This window comes from Pelmatolapia mariae, linkage group LG20, assembly GCF_036321145.2.
Source record: "Pelmatolapia mariae isolate MD_Pm_ZW linkage group LG20, Pm_UMD_F_2, whole genome shotgun sequence".
Lineage (NCBI taxonomy): Eukaryota > Metazoa > Chordata > Actinopteri > Cichliformes > Cichlidae > Pelmatolapia > Pelmatolapia mariae.
The window spans coordinates 31,220,212-31,240,406 of NC_086244.1; the positions used below are offsets into that span (position 1 = coordinate 31,220,212).

Sequence of the window (20,195 nt, forward strand, 5' to 3'; positions counted from 1 at the left end):
CAGTCCACTTTGAGCTAAAGTGGGCCGGACCAGTAAAACTGCATGATCAATGTGTCAAGTTTAGAAATAACAGACTATGCTATAATTATGATGATAAATAGCTGAGCATAGTTATTAATAGTATAGCTGAAAAACTTTCTGATCATTCATTTAATCGTTTATCTGTTAATTATTGCTTTGATGTAGAATGGAAGGTAGTGGGGGTGGGCAGTCTTTATCAATAGAAAAAGCTGTACAAATTAATGAAATTGTACTTAAATTTTAAAAATGTATGCACTCCTTCACATTTTCTAAAGTTGGGCCAGATTCTTCACCTGGCCAAGTTTAGCCCCCGGGCCTTATGTTTGACACCCCTAAAGCTGATTTATTGTTTCATTTTTCAGACATGGAGTCCTAAAACTACTAAGAATTGGCACTTCTGGTTACATTGGTCCAAAGTCACTGAATTTTCAGTTAGATGCCTGTGGTTAACACAAACTTTATCTCCTACAAAATAAAATACATTGGTACAGTAAATCATTAAATATCCATCCATCCATTTTCTTTCACTTATCTAGTAAGTAAATATCTCACTTGTTAAATTTGAAGTCATTAAAATGCTGATAGTTAGCAGTTTATTTCCTGTAAATAGATTTTGAGGAAAAAGAAAGAAAAAAGTAACTTTAATTTGTGAAGAACATGTTGCTGAAAAACACATTTTACCTATGATGAGTTTTATGTCATGAAAAGCCTATTTGCTGCAATAATTCAAAAGCGTGTTGTGTGTGTGTGTGTGTGTGTGTGTTTTGTGAGCAATTGTTCTTTCTTATCTTTGTCTACAAAACAAAAAGATACATGTTGCTAATCCCCTTCACATTACCAAATTGCTGCCACAGAAACACTGACTGCATGTAAAAACTCACTAACTGTGAATACGACACAAACACCGGCTATAGAAATGCACTCAAGGAAAGCAGTGGCTCCATCTTCATATCTTACATTTTCTGTAATCCTACCTGCTTTAGTGAGATTTTTATGTCAAATCACAAAATTACTTTAAACTAACTATTAAACCTAAGTTGATTTAACTCACACTCAAAGCAGCAAGCAAACATATGCTTTCAAAGTTTAACCAGTTTAAAATGCGGGTGCTCTTTCACACTCATCGTTATCCGTCAAGTGGAAGAACTAGTGTGGAGGTGCTCGAACAGATGGAGCGCGGTGGGTTTGTGCATTTATACAAAATCTAATTTTGGTTCTTTATTCAGTTTAGGTAGCTGGTTACTGCTCGCAGTGATTCTGTGGCTTAAAGTTTCACTGCGGCACTGAATCTCACCAGTTGTCAGTAATTTTTCACAATCCCCGGAGAGCGCCCTCGTCATTTCTGTCAGCCTCCCTGTGGCTATGCGGGGACAGGGAGGGCTGTCAAACTGTGCCTGCCCGAGAGCGCCTTTTCACGGGTTGATGAGTCATAATAAGGGCTGTCCAGGTGGTGCAAATGAGGCTGTGTGTGTGTGTGTGTGTGTGTGTGTGTGTGTGTGTGTGTGTGTGTGTGTGTGTGTGTGTGTGTGTGTGTACATTTACAGTACAAGAAATTTGTTCTCCTCTTACGGATGCTATACTTTATTATAAATTTTTGATCACGTCAAGTCAGTTGTACGTATGTGTGTGTGCTTGTGTGTGTGTCTTGGGGGCTAGAGAGAGAAGGAAAAAACAGAGTAAGAGAGAGAGAGAGAGAACAGGAGTCAGTGGGAGGGAGAGGAGAGGCGAGCGGAGCGGAGCGTTCACTCCAGATCTTGGGGATTTTCGAGTCTCTCACTGCGGATTGTCTCCTCTTCTTTAGAAGTGAAAGTCGACTTTAACTCCGTTAATCACTCGGGCAGATTGCCTGTAACAAAGCCCCACTCTCTGGATGGAGAAAGGCTGCTGCAAAATGAGGGCTCTGTGTTTGAACTTTGCCATCACCTGTCTGTGGCTTCTTCCTTCATCAGTGAGTAGATTGCAGACAGCCTTTGCACCAAGTGCATGAAGAGTTGCTTCCATTCAGATTTCCTGTAAATGTGTATCATTGATTATTATTGATCAGTACCTTATAATCACATTTATCTGCTGCTTGATTTCTGCCACTCATTCTGAGATTACAGCACTGTTGCAGAATAAGACATGGACTGTCAAAATTATCCCAAACGTCACTGTAGTTTTAAAAGGTAACAAGTAACTTGCCATGGGATTTTAAGAAGTAGAAAAGAGTTTTAATGACTTGGTAAAGACTTCATGGGATTTGCTGTTTTGAGAATATTGTGGGGGGAAAAAAATCAGAGACCTGTTCATTTTTAGGAATGAGAAACGGTGTCTTGCTCTGATGTGATTCATATTGTTACTTTCAAACTTAAGACCGAAGACGTTTTCATTGTGTGAAATTGTACTAGGACTTGATTAAAGTGGAATCTTTTGTTAGATAAAGTTCAGGAAGGATGAATATATATACCGCTATCACATTTTAAATTTGTTCCAGTCCCATGGTGTCTAATTCTCTTTCAAGCGTAGTTGTAATTTAATCTGCTCCCCTGTCTTTAATTCAACTTTCTCATGCTGCACGAGCAGCCGACTGCATCATCTGCATCTCTGGTATTTAAGATGTCAAGTGAAAATCCTCAAAGCAACCTCATTTTGTGCTTTATTGCTTGAACTAAATGAGTGCACGGGCTTTGTCAGTCTGAAGAAGTTTCATCACCCTGGGGCTTAAAAACATTCAAACTTCTTTTTCTTTTCTTTTTTTCTTCTTGGTTAAGTCATAAAAAAAAAAAAAAAACCTGACACATTAAGGATCTTTTTAGCCAGTGGCAAGAATTCTATCTCTCTGTCCTTAAAAAAGCAAACACTCCTCCCAGGCTTTTCAGTTGCTCTTCAGTTTTTACTTTTTTTTTTTACTTTTTTTTTTTTTTCACTTCTGCAGGTACTTTTACACACGTGTTGTGCTTGTATCCCCTCCACTGCTGTTGCTCAGTTGCAGTCACTGTGCTGGCATCTTGACACTGAGCCGGTGACATTGCTGTCACACTGTGGGCTCCAATTAGGGTAGGTGAGAACAGCACGTAGCTGGAGCTTTGGGTTTGTAACAATAGGCACAGCTGGAGCTCACTTGGTTAGGGAGGAAGGCAGAGATTGGCACACAGGGATGAGGTGGTTGGGGGGGGATGAGAATCCCGCTTGTTTGAGTAAAATAATGATATCCTGGGAGCTGTTTATTCAGAAATCTAGGTGAGATTAGCCCTAAACCTCCATCTGCCTCTGACACATTATGGCAAAAACAGAAATCAAGTCCTAAACAGTGAATGTGAACAACTCATGTCCCTAGAGGCGTAAAAAAATCTTGTCCCATCTCCCACAGAGCATCCACCATTACACCCAAGCTAAAGTAAGTGTTTATATAAAAAGAGAAGTGTCCAATTAGTTTTTCTCCTAAACTCATTGTGCAAAATTGGTGTTATATACTTTTTGTATATACAGTTCGCATACTGAGACGTAGCTCCACACGTCAGCCATGCAGAGCAAATGTGTTACATAAACATCACTTGATTTATTGGGATTTGTGTATTTTAATAGACACAACAGCAGGTGGTTGCCTGGCTTATGATAAGCTGCTTCATCACTATGAAGACGTATTTAGTTTTCATGGTCACACTCTTATATTTTTGGAGTGCTATTTCTTTTTTAAACCCAAGAGGGACATTCAAGTGGAGTTAATTACCGTATTTCTCTGTGTTAATGATGTCTTCAGTTCTGCGTGAGCTGTGCATGAAATGTGGCGCTATCACAGAAGCCAAAATATTTAACATTAAAGCAATTAGTGGCAACAGATTGGTTTTTAGTTCCTGTAAAATATATTTCGAGTGTTTCTCCGGTACAGTGGAGTCAACACTGTAAGAGGCAGCTTAATGTATCATTTTGATGTGGTGTATTTTTTTCTTATAATCTGCAGGCTGTTCACCCATACTGTTTCATCTGATTTGACTTCAGGGGAAAGGCCAGGCAGCGTAGATACCTTTATACAATCTATTTCCCAAAAAAGGGACAAAATAGGACAGTAGAAGGAAGGAGGACAATGTGGGTGGAAGTGATGAATACAACGAATAAAACGTGAAGTCGCAAGCGCTTACCTAACAAGATGCATTCAGGTGAAAGCTTAATCCCTTTTTCATTTCAAGAAGCTGTCCAAATCAATCCAAGATTAGAAGCTGGGATATTTAAGGTAATGAAGAGGAGGAGGAGGAAAAAGGTTAAAGATTTTTTAGTCGTTTTTGAGACCACTGAGACATATTTGGCACAGAAGGAGCTCAATATGGAAATGTGCCTGAAACAGTTGCATATTTTTCATATTTTCATACATTTATTATTTTATTGATTCTTCAGCAGCCACGTTGCTCTCTATCTCAAGCATATTGATTAATCAGCCTATAGACGGTCCATTACCAAGGTCGTGCAGAAACGAGGATTGAAAGTTTTAAAGGGGGAGTGAGAGAGGACGAACGGACGGGCAAATTAAAACGTGTTAATGGCAACAAGAACGGGACTGTGTTTGTTTGTGGTGTGGGTGTGTGCATGTTCCTCATTACTGTAGTCCTTGCCTGAAGGAGATAACCTATTGATCACAGTCAATTTCAAGACATTCTCAGTGCGAGGGCCCGCAACACTGAAGAATAATTATTTAAATTGATTATGTGCTGCCTTATAGTGCAGCTACAGTCAAGCTGTCCTTCCTTTGTGGTCATCCAGGTGGTCAAGGGCAGTTTTGCTCTTCGTCTTTCTTGTCACTTTCTGCAGTCCAACAACAAAGTCCTGTGACTTTTTCACTGTATTTAATGGTGACAGTGTTGACAACCCCAGAGTTGTTTTGGGTTACAGTCGATATGATAAAGTTCTTATAGTTGTCTATGAGCATTGGTGGATATGACTTTCATTTGGCGCTTTTAAGAGTTGTTTTATTAGTATAACAAAACACAGATTTTAGCATTCAGCCACAGTAGTTTGCGGCTAATCAAAGAGGTTCAATTGTAGGATTTGGGTCTCTCTTTCTTTTTCTGCCTCTCTTTGATATATCAGTATCTACGCCAGTATCAAAAAGCTGGATGAAATTTTACATGTGGTGCTTACTGAATTCAAAATAAATAAAAAGATAAATAAAAAACAAGGCAACATGTCTTTTCACTACTTGGCAAATCGGCCAATTACAACACAAATTTGGGGGATTTTTTTCCTAACAGGGACTGTTTCTTCAGTTAAAACAATCTACAAAATGTTATAATCTGTAGTGTTTATGGAAAAATGGTGTGCAAAAGCACAACACCGTGGCCAAATTCCATTTGTCTCCATTGTTTTGAAACCGCACCGGAGATCTCAAAAACTGGCATCTCAGTGTTTAATGCAAAGTAAAACGCAAGACCTATGTATAATTAGGTACCCCTGTGGATACACAGCTGTGGTGAGATGTTTACACTCATCATGGGCATAAATGTCATGGTAATGTGGGGCTTGTAATGATTTCTTTGAACTGTTCTTTTTCCAGGGTGGAATGATCGTACAGCAAACATCTTTAATGATTTAAAATAAATAAATAACTATGTACACAAGTTTTAATTTATTTTGGACAACGAGCTTCTAGCATAATTCTGGCTGGATATTTGACCAATCTTCATTTAAACAAGGTCGTTTAGTGGCATGGAGCTTTTAAGCAGGGTCTACACATTTTAAACAGGACTGAGGTTGTGGCTTTGGCACGGCCATTCCAGAAACTTAATGGGCCATTTCTAAACAACTACAAATTTGAGGATAATTGGTTTAAACAACTAAATGTAAGAAAAGTTATTAAGATGTGTTACCACTTTGTCAAAGTCTGAAAGAACACCCAAGCTGTCCCCTCAGATGAGAGGAAATTGGTTACCAGGTGGTTCCAGGTAACCACCATGGAAATTTTACATTTCCACTTTTAGGCTTGACTAAGATTGCAGCTACTCACACAGACAAGTCAAATGGCTTCTGGAGAAAATTTTAATGGTCGATATTTCAAAGATTGACCTGTGTGGTCACAATGACAAGAGGTTGTTGGAGGAGTAAGGGCGAGGTTCTAAGACCACTGTACCTGTTGTCAAGCATGGTGGTGGTCACATAATGCCCTGGGTCTGTTCTGCTCCCATTGGTACTGGTATATTGCACACGGTAGATGGAATAATGAAGAAGGGGTCTCTCTGAATACTTCAACTTCACCTCAAATCAACAGCTTGGACACAACTGCATGTCCGAGTTGGACAATGATTTCAAACATCTCAAAAACATGATAAAGCAGGCTAACAATAAGCTTCTGGAATGGCATTCCCAAAGTACAAATCTCAATCCTATTGGAAATTTGTGGACTATGCTTCAAAGAAGCCAAGTAGAGTGTTCAAATATCCTGCAAGAATGATGCCAGATACATGTTGGTGGCTACCAAAAGTGTTTGGTCTAGGTGAAACTTACTAAGACATTTAACCAAATGTTAGTGGGGTTTATTAATGCTTTTGAGCTTGTGTGGATTAGATAAAATCCAAAACATTCCAGACTTGTGAAGCTAATTATTGTTTTATTTTTTTAAGTCATGAAATATGTATGTTGTACAATCCCTGGAAAAAGAACAGTTCACTAAAACCCCAAAGCCCCATGACATTTATGCCCATAGTGACTGTTAACTTCTGAGCACAGCTGTATGTAAGCTGAAAAATAAGCTATATCTTGTAACAATGGATGAAGAACATTTTCAAAATTCACTATTTTATACTTTTTTTCCACAGGTCCAAGAGATATCCAAGAAACTGGAATTTCAAAGCCAAGAGTGGGGTGAGGAGGAAGGAGGAAGAGAAGGTGCTGGTGGAGCAGCACTGAAAGTTAAACATATCTCCAAAGATTTACAGATCATCTCCACCAAACATAAAACACCTGCTTATGGCTCGCTTGGCCCATACGGTTGGCCTCAGAACTTCTCACAAGCCCTGGATCAGTATCTGTATCGTCCTCCTCCCAAATCCAAACCTCCAGCTAAAACTTCCCCAAAGGCCAAAAAGATCCTGGGGTGGGGGGATTTTTACTTTAATGTGAAAACAGTGAAATTTAGCCTCTTGGTGACAGGGAAGATTGTGGATCACATCAATGGAACATTCAGCGTCTACTTCCGCCACAACTCATCCCGACTGGGGAACATATCCGTCAGCATTGTTCCACCATCCAAAGCTGTGGGATGGGAGGTTCTTGATCCTGCATCTCAGAGTGTTCACACTAAAAACTCAGTACTGCTCCCAGACCTGATGTCCCAGTTGCCAAGCCCTCCTCAGTCCACCAGCTCCACTCCTCCCGAACAGCAGAAGCAGCAGCAGGACATGATGATGGTGACTGAACTCAACTGCCGGATCGAGTACCAGAGAACCAACCGGTCCAAGAAGACCAAGCCCTGCATGTACGACCCAGGCCAGACATGCTACTCAGAAAACACCCAGTCCCAGGCAGCCTGGATCTGTGCCAAGCCATTTAAGGTTATATGCATCTTCATCGCCTTCACTGGCACGGATTACAGACTGGTGCAGAAAGTTTGCCCTGAGCAGAACCAGCAGCACTTTGGGTGACAAATTCTGAGATATGATACACTGACTTCTCACTCGTCCTTCAAACATCCTTCAGAATCATATGTTCAGTTTTCCAAACATCGTCAGCCTGTCAGTGAATGCAGATTGAGCCAAAACTTGTGTTGTCTTCTTTAAGGATTTACATTTTGTGTAAGCTTTGTGTTGTCTGAAAGCACACTCATTAAAACATTAACACTGATTTTGAATTTGTGTTTAAAACTTTTGCCTCACGATTATGCATTAATTGAGGTTTTCATCCAAAATTTGAACTGTATTCTTATTTTTTTTTACTTGAAAAATTAAGATAATATTGTATATGTATCTATGTTTAAGGACAGAATCACATGTAGGTTTTCTTTTAAAGCACAGACTGACTTCAGCTAATGTTTTTAATATGAAATTGTTTCTATGCCTGTTCGTTTTATGGAAGTTTCCTATTCAAAGAACTCACAGAGCGAGATGAAAGGGATTATTTACTGTAGTCATTATTATCAGTGACACAAAGTACACGTCCGGTATCTGGCTGCATCCAGTACTGATTTTACTTTCACCCTTTGCACCTGGGAAGCTTTCTGTTTTTCCCTCAGCTGTTGCAGACATGCTCTCTCTGACATTACGGCAAAGATTACAGGTGAGTATGTTTTGTCTAATAATTTATTCGGCATTTTTAAATTACGTGCACTTATATCTGCTTCAGGAGACCCTTTTTCTGCATGTAAGAGTAGTTGTAAATAAGTCACTTATAACCGTAAGTAGGCCAGCTTGTCACTAAAAGTCAACCCTGATAAAAATGTTTGGTTTGAAGATTTTTTCTTTGTATTTTTCAGTCCAAAAGAGAAACACACACTGCTGTCCCAGTTTATTTATTTCTTTATTTTGCTGAAAGAAAGTTGACTGCACAGTCTGCACTTTATGCAAGACTTATTATACTCAAGGCTTAGAAAACACAGCGAATACAAAAGATGAAAGGAGACTTACTTTAACATATATTTATGCTTCAACAGTAATCTGTCTATTAGGCCAAAGTAACACATAGTTGCATAACTATCATGCAGGCACAAGCTGGTTTCAACAAACAAGACCCTGATAACTAAGCCCCTCCATGTCTGACCAGCCCACACGCAGTACATTTTTCAAGTCCAAGGTTTTCCATAACTGCTCCATTGAATAACACATTTGGGGGGTTTTTTGTGTATTTTTTTTACTGCCTTTCATTTAATGGATTGTTTAGAACATCAAAAGCCACATTATTCTAACTCCCTTGTTTACAAACCCCAAGTGCAAAGTATTATCATTTTGAGTGATGAAAGTATTTGTGCACAGGCTTACTCTTCATCAGGGTTTCAAAAGACACCAAAGGATGAAAAAGAACCCCCCACCAGAAACATTTTTCTTACACTCTGCAGAGCATTTAAAGCACAATGGAGAGTTGCATCGCACCCCGTGACTTGGTATTTGTGCCTTCAAGAGGTTTTTATTAACTTCTCTGAGCAGTTGAGAACAGCAGGTCGCAAGAAATGTAACACGGTCGCCCCAGGGTACTTACTAGTGAACAGCTTTAAAATCATTATTCAAAAAGTGTACATTTATTCAGTGACTGAAATCATTCCTGTGTGTTCATCCACTACCCCCCACGCTGCAGCCCCTTTTTCTCAGTGCTTCAGCATGTTTGGGCCGACAGAGGCAGATTACTGCAAAATCTTGCAGAAGACACCTCAGCAGCAGCAGCAGCGATGGGTGGATAGGACAGGAGAGCCTGGCTCAGGATGACCCAGAGATGTGGAGACTCCTGCAGCAGGAGAAGGACAGGCAGTGTCGGGGACTGGAGCTCATCGCATCAGAGGTCAGACCCCATTTAGATGAAAGAGAAGAAAATGTGATCAAAGTGCCATAAGGAGATTAAATAAAAGAGGAAAAACATGACAGCTAAATCTTCAGTAAATCTTGATTGGAAAAACAACACGTTATATGTATGATTCCCCTCAGCAGGCAGCTGAGGGGAATCAAAAGTGGCTGTTTAAATGTTTGCTCTGTGTATTGCGTCACACATAATCTCTGTGCAAAATTAGTTCTGGAAAAAGAGGTGTGACACGTAAACTGTGCTGTTCATTGTTAAATTAAAGTAAAAAAAAGAAACTAGAATTGCCGGCATTAAACTGTCATTTCACAGCATACCTGCTGTAATCTATAATGACAGTTTCAAGTGCAAGTCTTGTTCACTGTAAAATACAAGCTTTTAGTCAGCTGTTTGACTATCATAAAATTATTATGTAACTTGTTGCTATTCTACTCCTAGAAACACATTTATAAAAATCCTGGTGCGTTAAAAATCTCAAAACATCCAGAAAATCACTCACTGCTAGAGTTTTGGTCATGGTGGCTCAATAACCACATCACACATGCACAGCCAGCAATCAAAATATAACTTCTTGATATGAACTAAAATATTAACAGTCCTGTGTGTATTTATGCTCAGCAAAGACAAAAAAATAGTGATGATGATCTAGTTTAGCTCAAAGGCACCGGCATTTACAGAGTTCAAAGAACACTACAGTCATATGCGAATTTCCTGTATTTTTACAGCTTTTTTTATATAGTGAAAAATATTTTAAAAATAAGAATTTTAATTTTCCTCCTACTTGATTGTTCAATAGATGATGTCAGTCAAAAATAAATACCAGGGTAATGAGTCTATAGGCTTACATTTAACGTTAAGACCTTATTTTTTGGTCAGCCAGGATAAAAATCTGTTTTGCGACGCAAAATTCATGAAAGAGCTGCACACTCCACAGACTTACAGTACAATACTCCACTGAGTTTGGGCTGAAAGATGTTTTGTTCTTCACAGAGGAGCACATTTGTCAGCAGTGAAATCTCAAGTCATCAGAGTTGTAGTTTCCAGAAATTTACTGTTTTCTTCAGCGTTCACTGAGATTTCCGATGCACCCCACCAACTCCTTTTAAGTCAGTGATTTTATCTAAGTGGAAGCTGTGGGAAAAGACGGGAGCTTTTATTCTTTTATTCTCCACCAATTATGCATCCACAGCACTATCACTCACGATGACATCTGAAAGGTTTTCATCTTCTTTTACATGGGCTATCAGTCATTTGCCGCTCTGAGCCAACTCCCAGAGGAGAGACCCTGCTTTTTTTTTTCATCTTCAGGAACATAGTCAAATGATCCCATTAGGTTCCCCCCACTGATTTCTTTCACTGATCCCCACGTTTAAAGCTGAGACAGAGAAGGAGGAGCGATCGTGTATGTGTGTGTTTGTGTGTGTCAAGATAGTGTTTCAAAATGTCATGGAAAGAGATTTATGTCACTTGGGGGACTAGTTTTAAACCCCACTGGAATGATTGAGGGATCCCTGAACAGTGACAGGTTTAGTAAAATAACAACCCAGAGGGGGCGGCTGAGGAGGACAGAGAAAGAGAAAGCGAAAGACAGTGAGAGAAGATAAGCTGAAATGTGAGTGGGAGAAAAAAAGACTGAGACAGGGAAAAAAATTCATTTACATTCATTTCCTTTTTCCGCAGCTCCATCTCTTTTCTGACATTTGACACCGTGCTGAACTTTGCAAGGATTCAGTACTAGTTAGATTCTTCTATATTCAGCCCTCAACATCACTATAGTACCTCTAATGCGCTCTGATTTCTTTAAATAATCAAATATGGCTCATTTGTAGCTTATACAAAAGGCTGTTAAAAGCATCGCCTCCATTTTTGTTGCAATAAGTATTTGCAAAACCCCCCAGCTGGGGTATTCAGTCGTCCTTCTGAAGATAAATAAAAGCTATATCTGGTTAAAAAAAACAGGTTATATTTGGTGACAGACTTCTGAATATATAAGTATGATAAAAATTTACAGCAGGTTTTGATGCTTTTTTGTTTGTCCCTCCAGAACTTCTGCAGTCGTGCAGCTTTGGAGGCACAGGGCTCCTGTCTGAACAACAAATACTCTGAGGGATACCCAGGACAAAGGTAATAAGGATCGCCTACTTTAAACATGTATTGATTTAGTCATTAAAACTATTTTCAGAAGCCAGCACATGAAGCTTATAAAATTTCGTTTAAAGGCAAATGGGCTTTAAAACAAGAAGGTTTGCATTTCTTTCCCCAGCATAATTCAGGGCTGTTCACATAGCATATAACAATATAATCCAGCTCAACACAATATAAAATTACCCTCAACTAAAAGTGCACAAAGTATATTAAAGGACAGTGACATGATATAGAGTGATATGACAGCATATGATGCCATACAGTCTGTTGAATATGATATGACTGAATGCAAAAGAAAACAATACTATGATACTATACGATGTAATAACATCTGATGTGATGCGCAACAGTGATCAGTGTTATCCATCATAGTACAGTTTCAGTAAGAAACAATAACATATAGCCAAATAAATGGAACAATACATTACGACACCCCATGATATGACAGAATCCAAAGTTTGAAGATGTGATAGGATACATAAGGGTACTGCATGATTCAGTACACATGATTTGTTGCAAAATTATACAGTTATCCTACAATATGATAAATTACAATATGAAGTGTATGCATTACAATGATATGAGATGATTCTATGTTTCTTTTTTGTCTTTGTCAGATACTACGGAGGTGCGGAGATTGTCGACCAGATTGAGCTGCTGTGTCAGAAGCGAGCGCGCTCAGTCTTTGGTCTGGATCCCAATCTGTGGGGCGTTAATGTTCAGCCATACTCTGGATCCCCTGCTAACTTTGCAGCCTACACCTCTGTGCTGCAGCCTCACGACCGCATCATGGGCCTGGATCTGCCTGACGGGGGACAGTGAGTCAATATGTTAAAGTTCATTCATGCTAGACATGCTCAAGCAGAGGATATTTCCATTCCCATAATAACATTTTATACGGAGCTTTTTGTCCACTCTGCACCTGCTCATCTTCTGCACACGTGCGCTCTGTTATAAATCTATATTTTGTCCTTCACATTTCAGCCTTACCCACGGCTACATGTCAGACAACAAAAGAGTCTCAGCCACCTCTATTTACTTTGAATCGATGCCTTACAAAGTGGATGTAAGTAGTATTCAAACAGAATGAAGGTTTCAAACCTGTGATCCATTTAAAGACATAAGAAAGTGTAAGCAGTTCTCTCTACCCCCTGTTCCTGCATCCCCCTCAGCCCCAAACAGGTCTCATAGATTATGACCAGCTGGAGAAGACTGCTCGCCTTTTCAGACCCAGACTTATCATAGCAGGAACCAGCGCCTACGCTCGTCTCATCGACTACTCTCGCATGAAGAAGGTGCTTCATTTAATAATGTTTACGAGAAGGGGTCTCAGAAACTTCCAACAGCTGTTAACTCTACCACAAATCAGATTACTGAGTTACTGAAGCGTGATGAGATACTTGGACATTTAAATAAAAGCTGAGAAAGTAGTTTGTAAAACCAAACAGGATTTCAGGTTTGTGGGATTCATGTTGAGCTGTGTGTCTTTTAGTTGTGTGTGGAGCTGAGTGCCTACCTGCTGGCAGATATGGCTCATATTAGTGGCCTGGTGGCTGCAAGAGCTGTTCCCTCTCCTTTTGAGCACGCTGACCTTGTGACTTCCACCACCCATAAGTCCTTGCGTGGAGCAAGGTTAGGATCTGAGCCCTAATATGAATTAATTTTAATAAGTGTGTTGATAGTTGCCTATTCAGGAAAGAGCTTTATACATGTGATTCTGCACATGTCCAGCTAAGCACATTTGGTGTCCTTTCCCCACTCTGCAGGGCTGGCCTGATCTTCTACCGGAAAGGTGTGAGGTCCGTGGATAAGAAAGGCAGGGAAGTCCTTTATGACCTCCAGGACAGGGTGAACTTTGCTGTGTTTCCATCACTTCAGGGAGGACCTCACAACCATGCCATTGCTGGGGTGGCTGTCGCCCTCAAACAGGTCAAGATGTGTATTTTAATCTTTAATGTTCAATAATAGCCCACAAATTCAATTAAAAGAGGAAATCCTCAGACAGAACATCAGCGTAGGTCGAGTAGGTCTGGATTTGGAGTATCTGAATACAATCTTTCTCTCTCACACGACATGATTTCTGCTTCTGCAGGCTTCCACTCCCATGTTCAAGAGATACATCCATCAAGTGCTGCTGAACACCAAAGCCATGGCCAATGCTTTGATTAAGAAAGGCTACACCTTGGTGTCAGGTGCTGAGTGAGTCTTTGATGTTGAAATCATATGTTTTTGCATTAAAAACATGTTATTTCATACAAATTAAAATAAATGTCAAATGCTTTCGTTTTCTTTCTCTGACTATGAAATTAGACTCAGCATTTAAACGAGCAGTGCATTTCTACCTCTCCCGTGCCTGATGCAATTGCTTTTGGATCACTTTGCATTTGCTTCAGCCTCATTTGCATTCTGTTTTTATAACTTTGGAAAAGTTCACTTAAGCTTCACTTGACAGTTGAATGGAAAAAAAACAGTAAGTAATATTTTACGGTAGCAGCTGCACGTCTCCTCATTGTCTCCAGGAAAGACTTGATGAGAATTTTGCCATCAGAAACATTTCCTCAAATATAGATCTATCCTCCTCTTCCTTTTCTCAGGTGGAACAGACAACCACCTGGTTTTGGTTGATCTTCGACCTCGTGGCATGGATGGTGCTCGAGCTGAAAGGGTCCTAGAGCTGGTGTCAATCACGGCCAACAAGAACACCTGTCCTGGAGATAAGAGCGCCCTCACTCCAGGGGGACTTCGACTTGGTACTCGCTTTAATAGAAGTGCAGCTTGTGCAGAAAGTGTTGCAAAATTTAGTAATCTAGGAAAGAGTTACAGGAGTGGAGCTACTTTGGACAGACTCTGTCAGCCACTCTGTCTTTCTGCCCGTACGGCAGCAGACCCTTTCTTCTCACTCGGAGTGTCTGACTCTGTGATGTGTCTGTGTTTCCTGCTACATGTCACTGTATCTGTAGTTCTTATCGCCGGACCATCATTCAGTATGTCACCATGTACCTCAAACCAACCCCCTCTTTATGAACTATTGACTACAATCAAACCATTTAATCTAACGATTGTTTTATCTGTCACTTTCTTACAGGAGCTCCAGCTCTGACCTCTCGACAGTTTAAGGAGGCAGATTTTGAAAAAGTTGTGGACTTGATTGATGAAGGGATTCAGATTGCGCTGGACGTGAAGAAGAAGACCGGTGAGGGAGTTTCGTCTAAACCTGTGATTCATCCAGTGGGAGTGGTGGTGTTTGGGGTTTTGTGTACAGCAGATTCACCATGCTGACATGCTGTTTGCTTACATTACTAATGCTCAAATATGTGTTCAGCATTCATTATTTTGCTTGCAGCTAAGGACTGTGGATCATTTATTAGCTGTGAGGAGGGTTCAGGAAACAAGCAAAAAGAATAAGTGCAATTTTTTTTTTGCCTTTCTGTCTCCAAACAGGTAACCTGGCTAGCTTCAAGTCATTTCTGCTGGAGGACCAAGATACAGTGTCACGCATCACAGAGCTCCGCCAGCGGGTGGAGCTATTCGCCAGGCCCTTCCCCATGCCGGGATTTACTGACCATTAGAAAAAACTCAGACAAACAAGCTGTAATGCACAGTGTTCCGCTTTGTTTTGTTTTTTAGACATACATATAATGCGGCTTTGGTAAAAAACAAACAAACATCAGTTTAAATTGATCAGAGTGCAGCAATACAGCATGACATTTCCACATTAACTGGAACCATTAAAATTACCAGCTGAGCTGAAAAAATGTAACATAGTAACAGATACTGATATGGATAGAAATGCCAGGTAAATGCATTAAAAATAAATGATAAAAGTCACAACTCGTTAAAAAATGACTCTAAGGAGGTTGGAAAGAAAGCAACTCAGCTTCTCAGCTCAGCTCCAAGAGACTTCTTCAGTTCTAACTCTGCATTTCTAAGCAGCATGTAAACATTCATTATGTGTAACATTGTACTAATGCAGACATTTAAAATGTCTTCATAGGAGAAGGTGTATGTTTTAAAAGGTAATGTCAACTACTGCAGTGTTCTTATAGAGTGTTATAAATAACTACTACATACACTGCAGTTTATAACTAATCTGTGCTAAGTTACATTCAAGTGGATACTATTAACTTCTGTTTCATTGTACAGGCGATCAATTTAGTGGAACAATTTATTATATACATTGACTATAAAGGATCTAAAGTGATTTGATTTGTTACTAGCTTGCAGTGATAGGTGGATAGTAGTGATTATATTCATAAAAATGGTATTCAATAGGACTAGAGTGTAAATGGTACACAGCAATGGACCTAAATTGTGAGTTAACAGCACTCTGGAATTTGCTTTCGCCTTCTTGTCAGGACTGTTGTTTGCTGCCCAAAGACAAGAAGGACCCTTATGTGCTTTCAGGTATTTTTGGCATTTGGTTTCTAAGTCTGCTTAAGAGCTCTTACTGACTTCAGGCTTTGTCCTGCACTCTGGGAAACTCGCAGCAGCTGTGTTGGGAATTGAGCACAGGTTCAGTTTACATCCACAGATCCACTAACATGAATAGAAAACATTAAAGTAGCACAGCCGTTTCAAAACAAGGCTTCAGATTTGTGTGTATGTGTGTGTGTCTAATGTAATAGTAGCTTTTGTAGTTTTACTTTGACTTCTATAGAAATCATTTCTGAGGAATGTATAACATGAATATGCATCTTTTAAACTGCAATAAAACTGATGCTGAATATTTACATGTTGAATTTTCTAAAAAAAAAAAATTTGCATGTATTTTTTTTACCTGCTGCTGAGTTGCATGTCATCGAGTGGTTGATGATTTATGTGTGTTATCCCAAGAGGGAGGAGCATCTTCAGATTCTGTAAACACTGATCCATGTTAAGCTGCTGGAATTTCCTCTGCTCATGTCCTCTCACTGTTTACTTCTGGGAATAGTCAGGAAAAAGAAAATAAAAACTAGTCCCCAAACAGTGTCAGCGGATCACAGCTTCAGGTTCACAAAAGGAAAAAAACAACTTTGGATCATTTGATTTGTTTTCGTTGTACTTCAGATGTCTGAATTGTTCAGTTTGACTTCCTCTCTCAGTTGGACGTTGATATTGTTTTCTATTGAATAAGGTATTTCATGATATGATCATTAAAACCACATGTCCGCGCTATGAAGGATGAGTAAAGTGGACCTTTGGTGCTTTTTAAATTTTCTGTTATATACAGTTGGGTCCAAAATTTGTTGGAGGAACAAAAATTTGTTTTGTAGTTTTGTCTCCGTAAACCACAACTGAGCAAATTAAGGTTTGACTGTGCAGTTAAGACTTTCAGATAAATAACAGAAGTATCACATTAACATGCTACTATTTTTATAGAACATTACAGCCCATTTTCTGAAGCTCAAAAGTACTAGGACAAACTAACATAATTTTAAATACAAGAATTGTTTTATATATTGGGATGAAAATCTTTTGCAGTCAGTGACTGCATGAAGTCTTGAAGCTGACATCACAGAATACTGTGTTTCCTCCCTTGAGATGCTCTCCTACGTGTTTACTGCAGCTGCCTTCAACGACAGCTAGTTTGAGGGTTTCTCTGCCTTCAGCTTTGTCTTCAGGTGACTGACTTGGTCATTGAAGAATATCCCATTTATTTATTTTGTGAAACCTGTGCAGCTTCTTGCTTTGGATCATTATCCATTTGCACCGTGAGGTGCTGTGCCATCAGTTTTGCAGCACTTGAGCAGCAAGTATAGCCCTGTTCACGTCGCGCCTTTTGGAAGTTGGCAAAAGCATCTCAATTTGAGCCTGGATTTTGACCTAATTTGTTGTCCGCAGTCTTTGTCTTATTGTTGAATCATGCACTCTGACCTTAACTCAGACAAGTGAGGCCTGCAGATCTTTAGATGTTGTTCTAGGTTCTTTTTTGACCTCCTGGATGAATCGTCAAAAAAAAAAAAAAAAGAAAGAATCTGCAAAATCTTTTAGCTTACTTCACTTTGTCAAATAGTTTCTATTTAAGTGTTTTCTTGGTTCAACAGATCTTGCAGTAAAACAGCATTTTTGAAGTCTTGTATCCTAGCTTTTGGAAATCTGACATGACGAGCACGGCACGGAACTGACTGGGAAACTGAGTGAAACTGTAGGCCTATATGACAGTGACAGGTGAATTACAGATAAGGGTTATCCTAAAAGCGTTCCCTGCCTTATTGTGGGACCGTGAATTAAAAAAGAAAGTTTATGTTTTAATAATTAAGACCTGAAATTAGCAGTTGAAACCATAAACTCATCAGGAAATTATTTACTGAGGACATGGATCAAAGGAGCAGTAGAGCAGCATCCTCCAGGTATGCAGCCTTTTCGAATCAGACACTACATCCAGTTTTTACACACGGTCTGTGTCCATTAACCCCTGCCACAGCATCCAAAACTAGTAGTTCCTTCTACTTTTTATATTCCCACAGAACCGTGTTTAACAGCGCTACACACAGACTCACAAGGTGCTGGACACATCACCACAGCTGCTCGTGACAAAAGCAAGCAGGATGTTAACATAAATAAGCATAAATGTTGTTATTTAATTGATATTAAGGCGTCATTGAGTGTTTTAAAGGCACCTATAAAAATATATATTATTATCATTGTTATTAGAAATTAGACACAAACCCCATTTTTATTTTAGAGATACTGTTGCCTTATGTCGAGCTGCTCCTCCACATTGCATAATTCTAGTAAACACTGACACCTTATAAAATACTTGAGAAGATGAGAGCATTATGTAACACCAGAATCCTTGACTATCTTTACTAAACCTTCCATTTCTGTTTATTTAAAAGCTTCCTCTCCCGCCGTTTCTCTGCAGTAACATCTTTACCCCCCCTAGACACATAAAAAGAGCTTGCCTCCTCTTTCTGTCTCTCTGGGCTGAGAGGATATTTCATTTTTGATGTATTTATTTATTATTCTGAGAGGATTTCCCCTGAGACACTGAGTGCTTTGTAAAGCAGCACTAAATTAGCATCAAACACGAAGCGTTGCTGCTGCCTATTGGAGCATTAATTATTTAATTTACCAACAAACTGAATGGACTTTTGTTTTGAGTCAGTCGTGTCTTCCAGTGTTTTGGATGAAGTTCATTGCTTCAGTTTCTGCCAGAGGAATGTGTGCCCTCCATAGAGACCAGGCAGCAGATTCACAGGTTAAAGGTCAGGGATGTTCTCAGCTCTGTCGTCAGAAAAGACACACAAACAAACCCAAGGACGCACAGACGCATGCACACACGGAGGACCACAACACAAAAATAACAGCTCATCTTCTTCATCTCCGTGCCTCTTTCTCATGACCTGACAGCTCCTGTGGGTTTGTGCGAAACCGTTTGACCCCCTCGTCTTCTGTCGTCCTAGCTCTCCTTACTGCCACAGCCGTCTTGTGATCTTCACAAGGAGGAGAATTTTTTGATGTTCTCTATTCTTCTTTCAGAGGGCATTTTTTGGTTGTTTGACTGTTTTCTAAAATGATCTTTTTTTTTTAAATGAGACTGACCTTCAGCCAAAAAACCAAGAGATCCGCCCCCAAAAACGATCGCGTTTGTAATCCGTGTACGCTTGAGTAAGAAGGGCGTTCTCCTAAAAGTTCCTTCAGTTTGTGTTCATTTTACTTTTCTCTGCTTATAAAAAACAACAAGCATACATAAAGTAGAGATGAAGAGGCGTTCGGTATGAGCCTAAAATCTGAATTTGTTTTTTTCTTGTTTATATTTCAGTCTGTATGTTTGTTCACCCACCATCCACTATTTTAGGAGACAGATGTGAATATGAATATTTTTAATACTTTAATGCTGCACTTTACACTGTGCAAACCATCCAATATTCCAATTAAATGTGAAAATTGTGGTTTTATTATGTGCTTATTCCTTCTTTTTTTTCATTTTTCTTGTTGATTGTAAGATTACTTGGTTTTGTTTTAGCATATTTAGCATATTCGGTGATGCTGAAGCCCAAGAAAGTTTATTTAACTGAACAAAAATTGCTTCTGTTTGCAATATGGAAAGCATACTAATACATACTTGTTTTAGATTAAGTCAGTGGGATTTATATGTAAGCTAATGTAATTTAATTTCTTTATATTTTGCTTCCAAAGAGCCAGGCTTTCCTGTAATCTTTTAAAGTTGTCTTGAGCAACAGTGCTCCAAGCTTTCTGAAGGTCTTTCAGATTTTTTCTTTGGACATTGGCTGCTTTTTCACTCAGTTTTAGTCCAGTCTTCTATTTATTAAGTGACTTAATACTGACATATGAATTATTCATGTGAAAAAAATGCACCTAACTCACAGGATGAACCAGTGTTGTGTCTACACATAACAGGAAACTTGGCAATTGTTAGGAACTTTACTAGCAGCCTGTCTCAGAAACACATAATTTGTTCCCATTTCTCAAAGTTTGACAGGCATAAAATAGTATTTCTGCACCAACGAGGTGATTCAAAAATAGCTATTAGCTGAAAACTTGAAATATCTCAGCCTGCTGTGCGATATGCCTTCAAAAATGTGAAGGAAATGGACAAGAGGAGGACAAAAGAAGAAGTG

General features: G+C 39.4%; 2 protein-coding genes across 2 annotated transcripts; both read left to right on the forward strand.

Moving 5' to 3' along the window:
• The first annotated feature begins 1,782 nt into the window (after positions 1–1,782).
• LOC134618942 (neurexophilin-2-like) lies at positions 1,783–7,792 on the forward strand. Its single transcript, XM_063464574.1, has 2 exons — positions 1,783–1,969; positions 6,804–7,792. The coding sequence occupies exons 1-2, from the start codon at positions 1,892–1,894 to the stop codon at positions 7,626–7,628; spliced, it is 903 nt and encodes a 300-aa protein (XP_063320644.1). The 5' UTR covers positions 1,783–1,891; the 3' UTR covers positions 7,629–7,792.
• A 303-nt stretch (positions 7,793–8,095) lies between these two features.
• Positions 8,096–15,217, forward strand: LOC134618650 (serine hydroxymethyltransferase, mitochondrial-like). The gene is made up of 12 exons (XM_063464137.1): positions 8,096–8,259; positions 9,271–9,471; positions 11,531–11,610; positions 12,249–12,449; positions 12,616–12,697; positions 12,804–12,926; positions 13,124–13,263; positions 13,398–13,560; positions 13,724–13,823; positions 14,226–14,381; positions 14,717–14,824; positions 15,073–15,217. Exons 1-12 carry the CDS (start codon positions 8,227–8,229, stop codon positions 15,198–15,200), a joined length of 1,515 nt encoding a protein of 504 aa, XP_063320207.1. The 5' UTR covers positions 8,096–8,226; the 3' UTR covers positions 15,201–15,217.
• Positions 15,218–20,195: the final 4,978 nt, after the last annotated feature.

Excerpts from the sequence above, each read along its gene's own strand:
- LOC134618942 (XM_063464574.1), top strand. The coding sequence starts at position 1,892 with ATGGAGAAAGGCTGCTGCAAAATGAGGGCTCTGTGTTTGAACTTTGCC. Across the intron at positions 1,970-6,803 it reads TGTGGCTTCTTCCTTCATCA|GTCCAAGAGATATCCAAGAA; the intron begins GTGAGTAGATTG and ends TTTTTTCCACAG.
- LOC134618650 (XM_063464137.1), top strand. The coding sequence starts at position 8,227 with ATGCTCTCTCTGACATTACGGCAAAGATTACAG. Across the intron at positions 8,260-9,270 it reads CATTACGGCAAAGATTACAG|CCCCTTTTTCTCAGTGCTTC; the intron begins GTGAGTATGTTT and ends CCCACGCTGCAG. Across the intron at positions 14,825-15,072 it reads GGACGTGAAGAAGAAGACCG|GTAACCTGGCTAGCTTCAAG; the intron begins GTGAGGGAGTTT and ends GTCTCCAAACAG.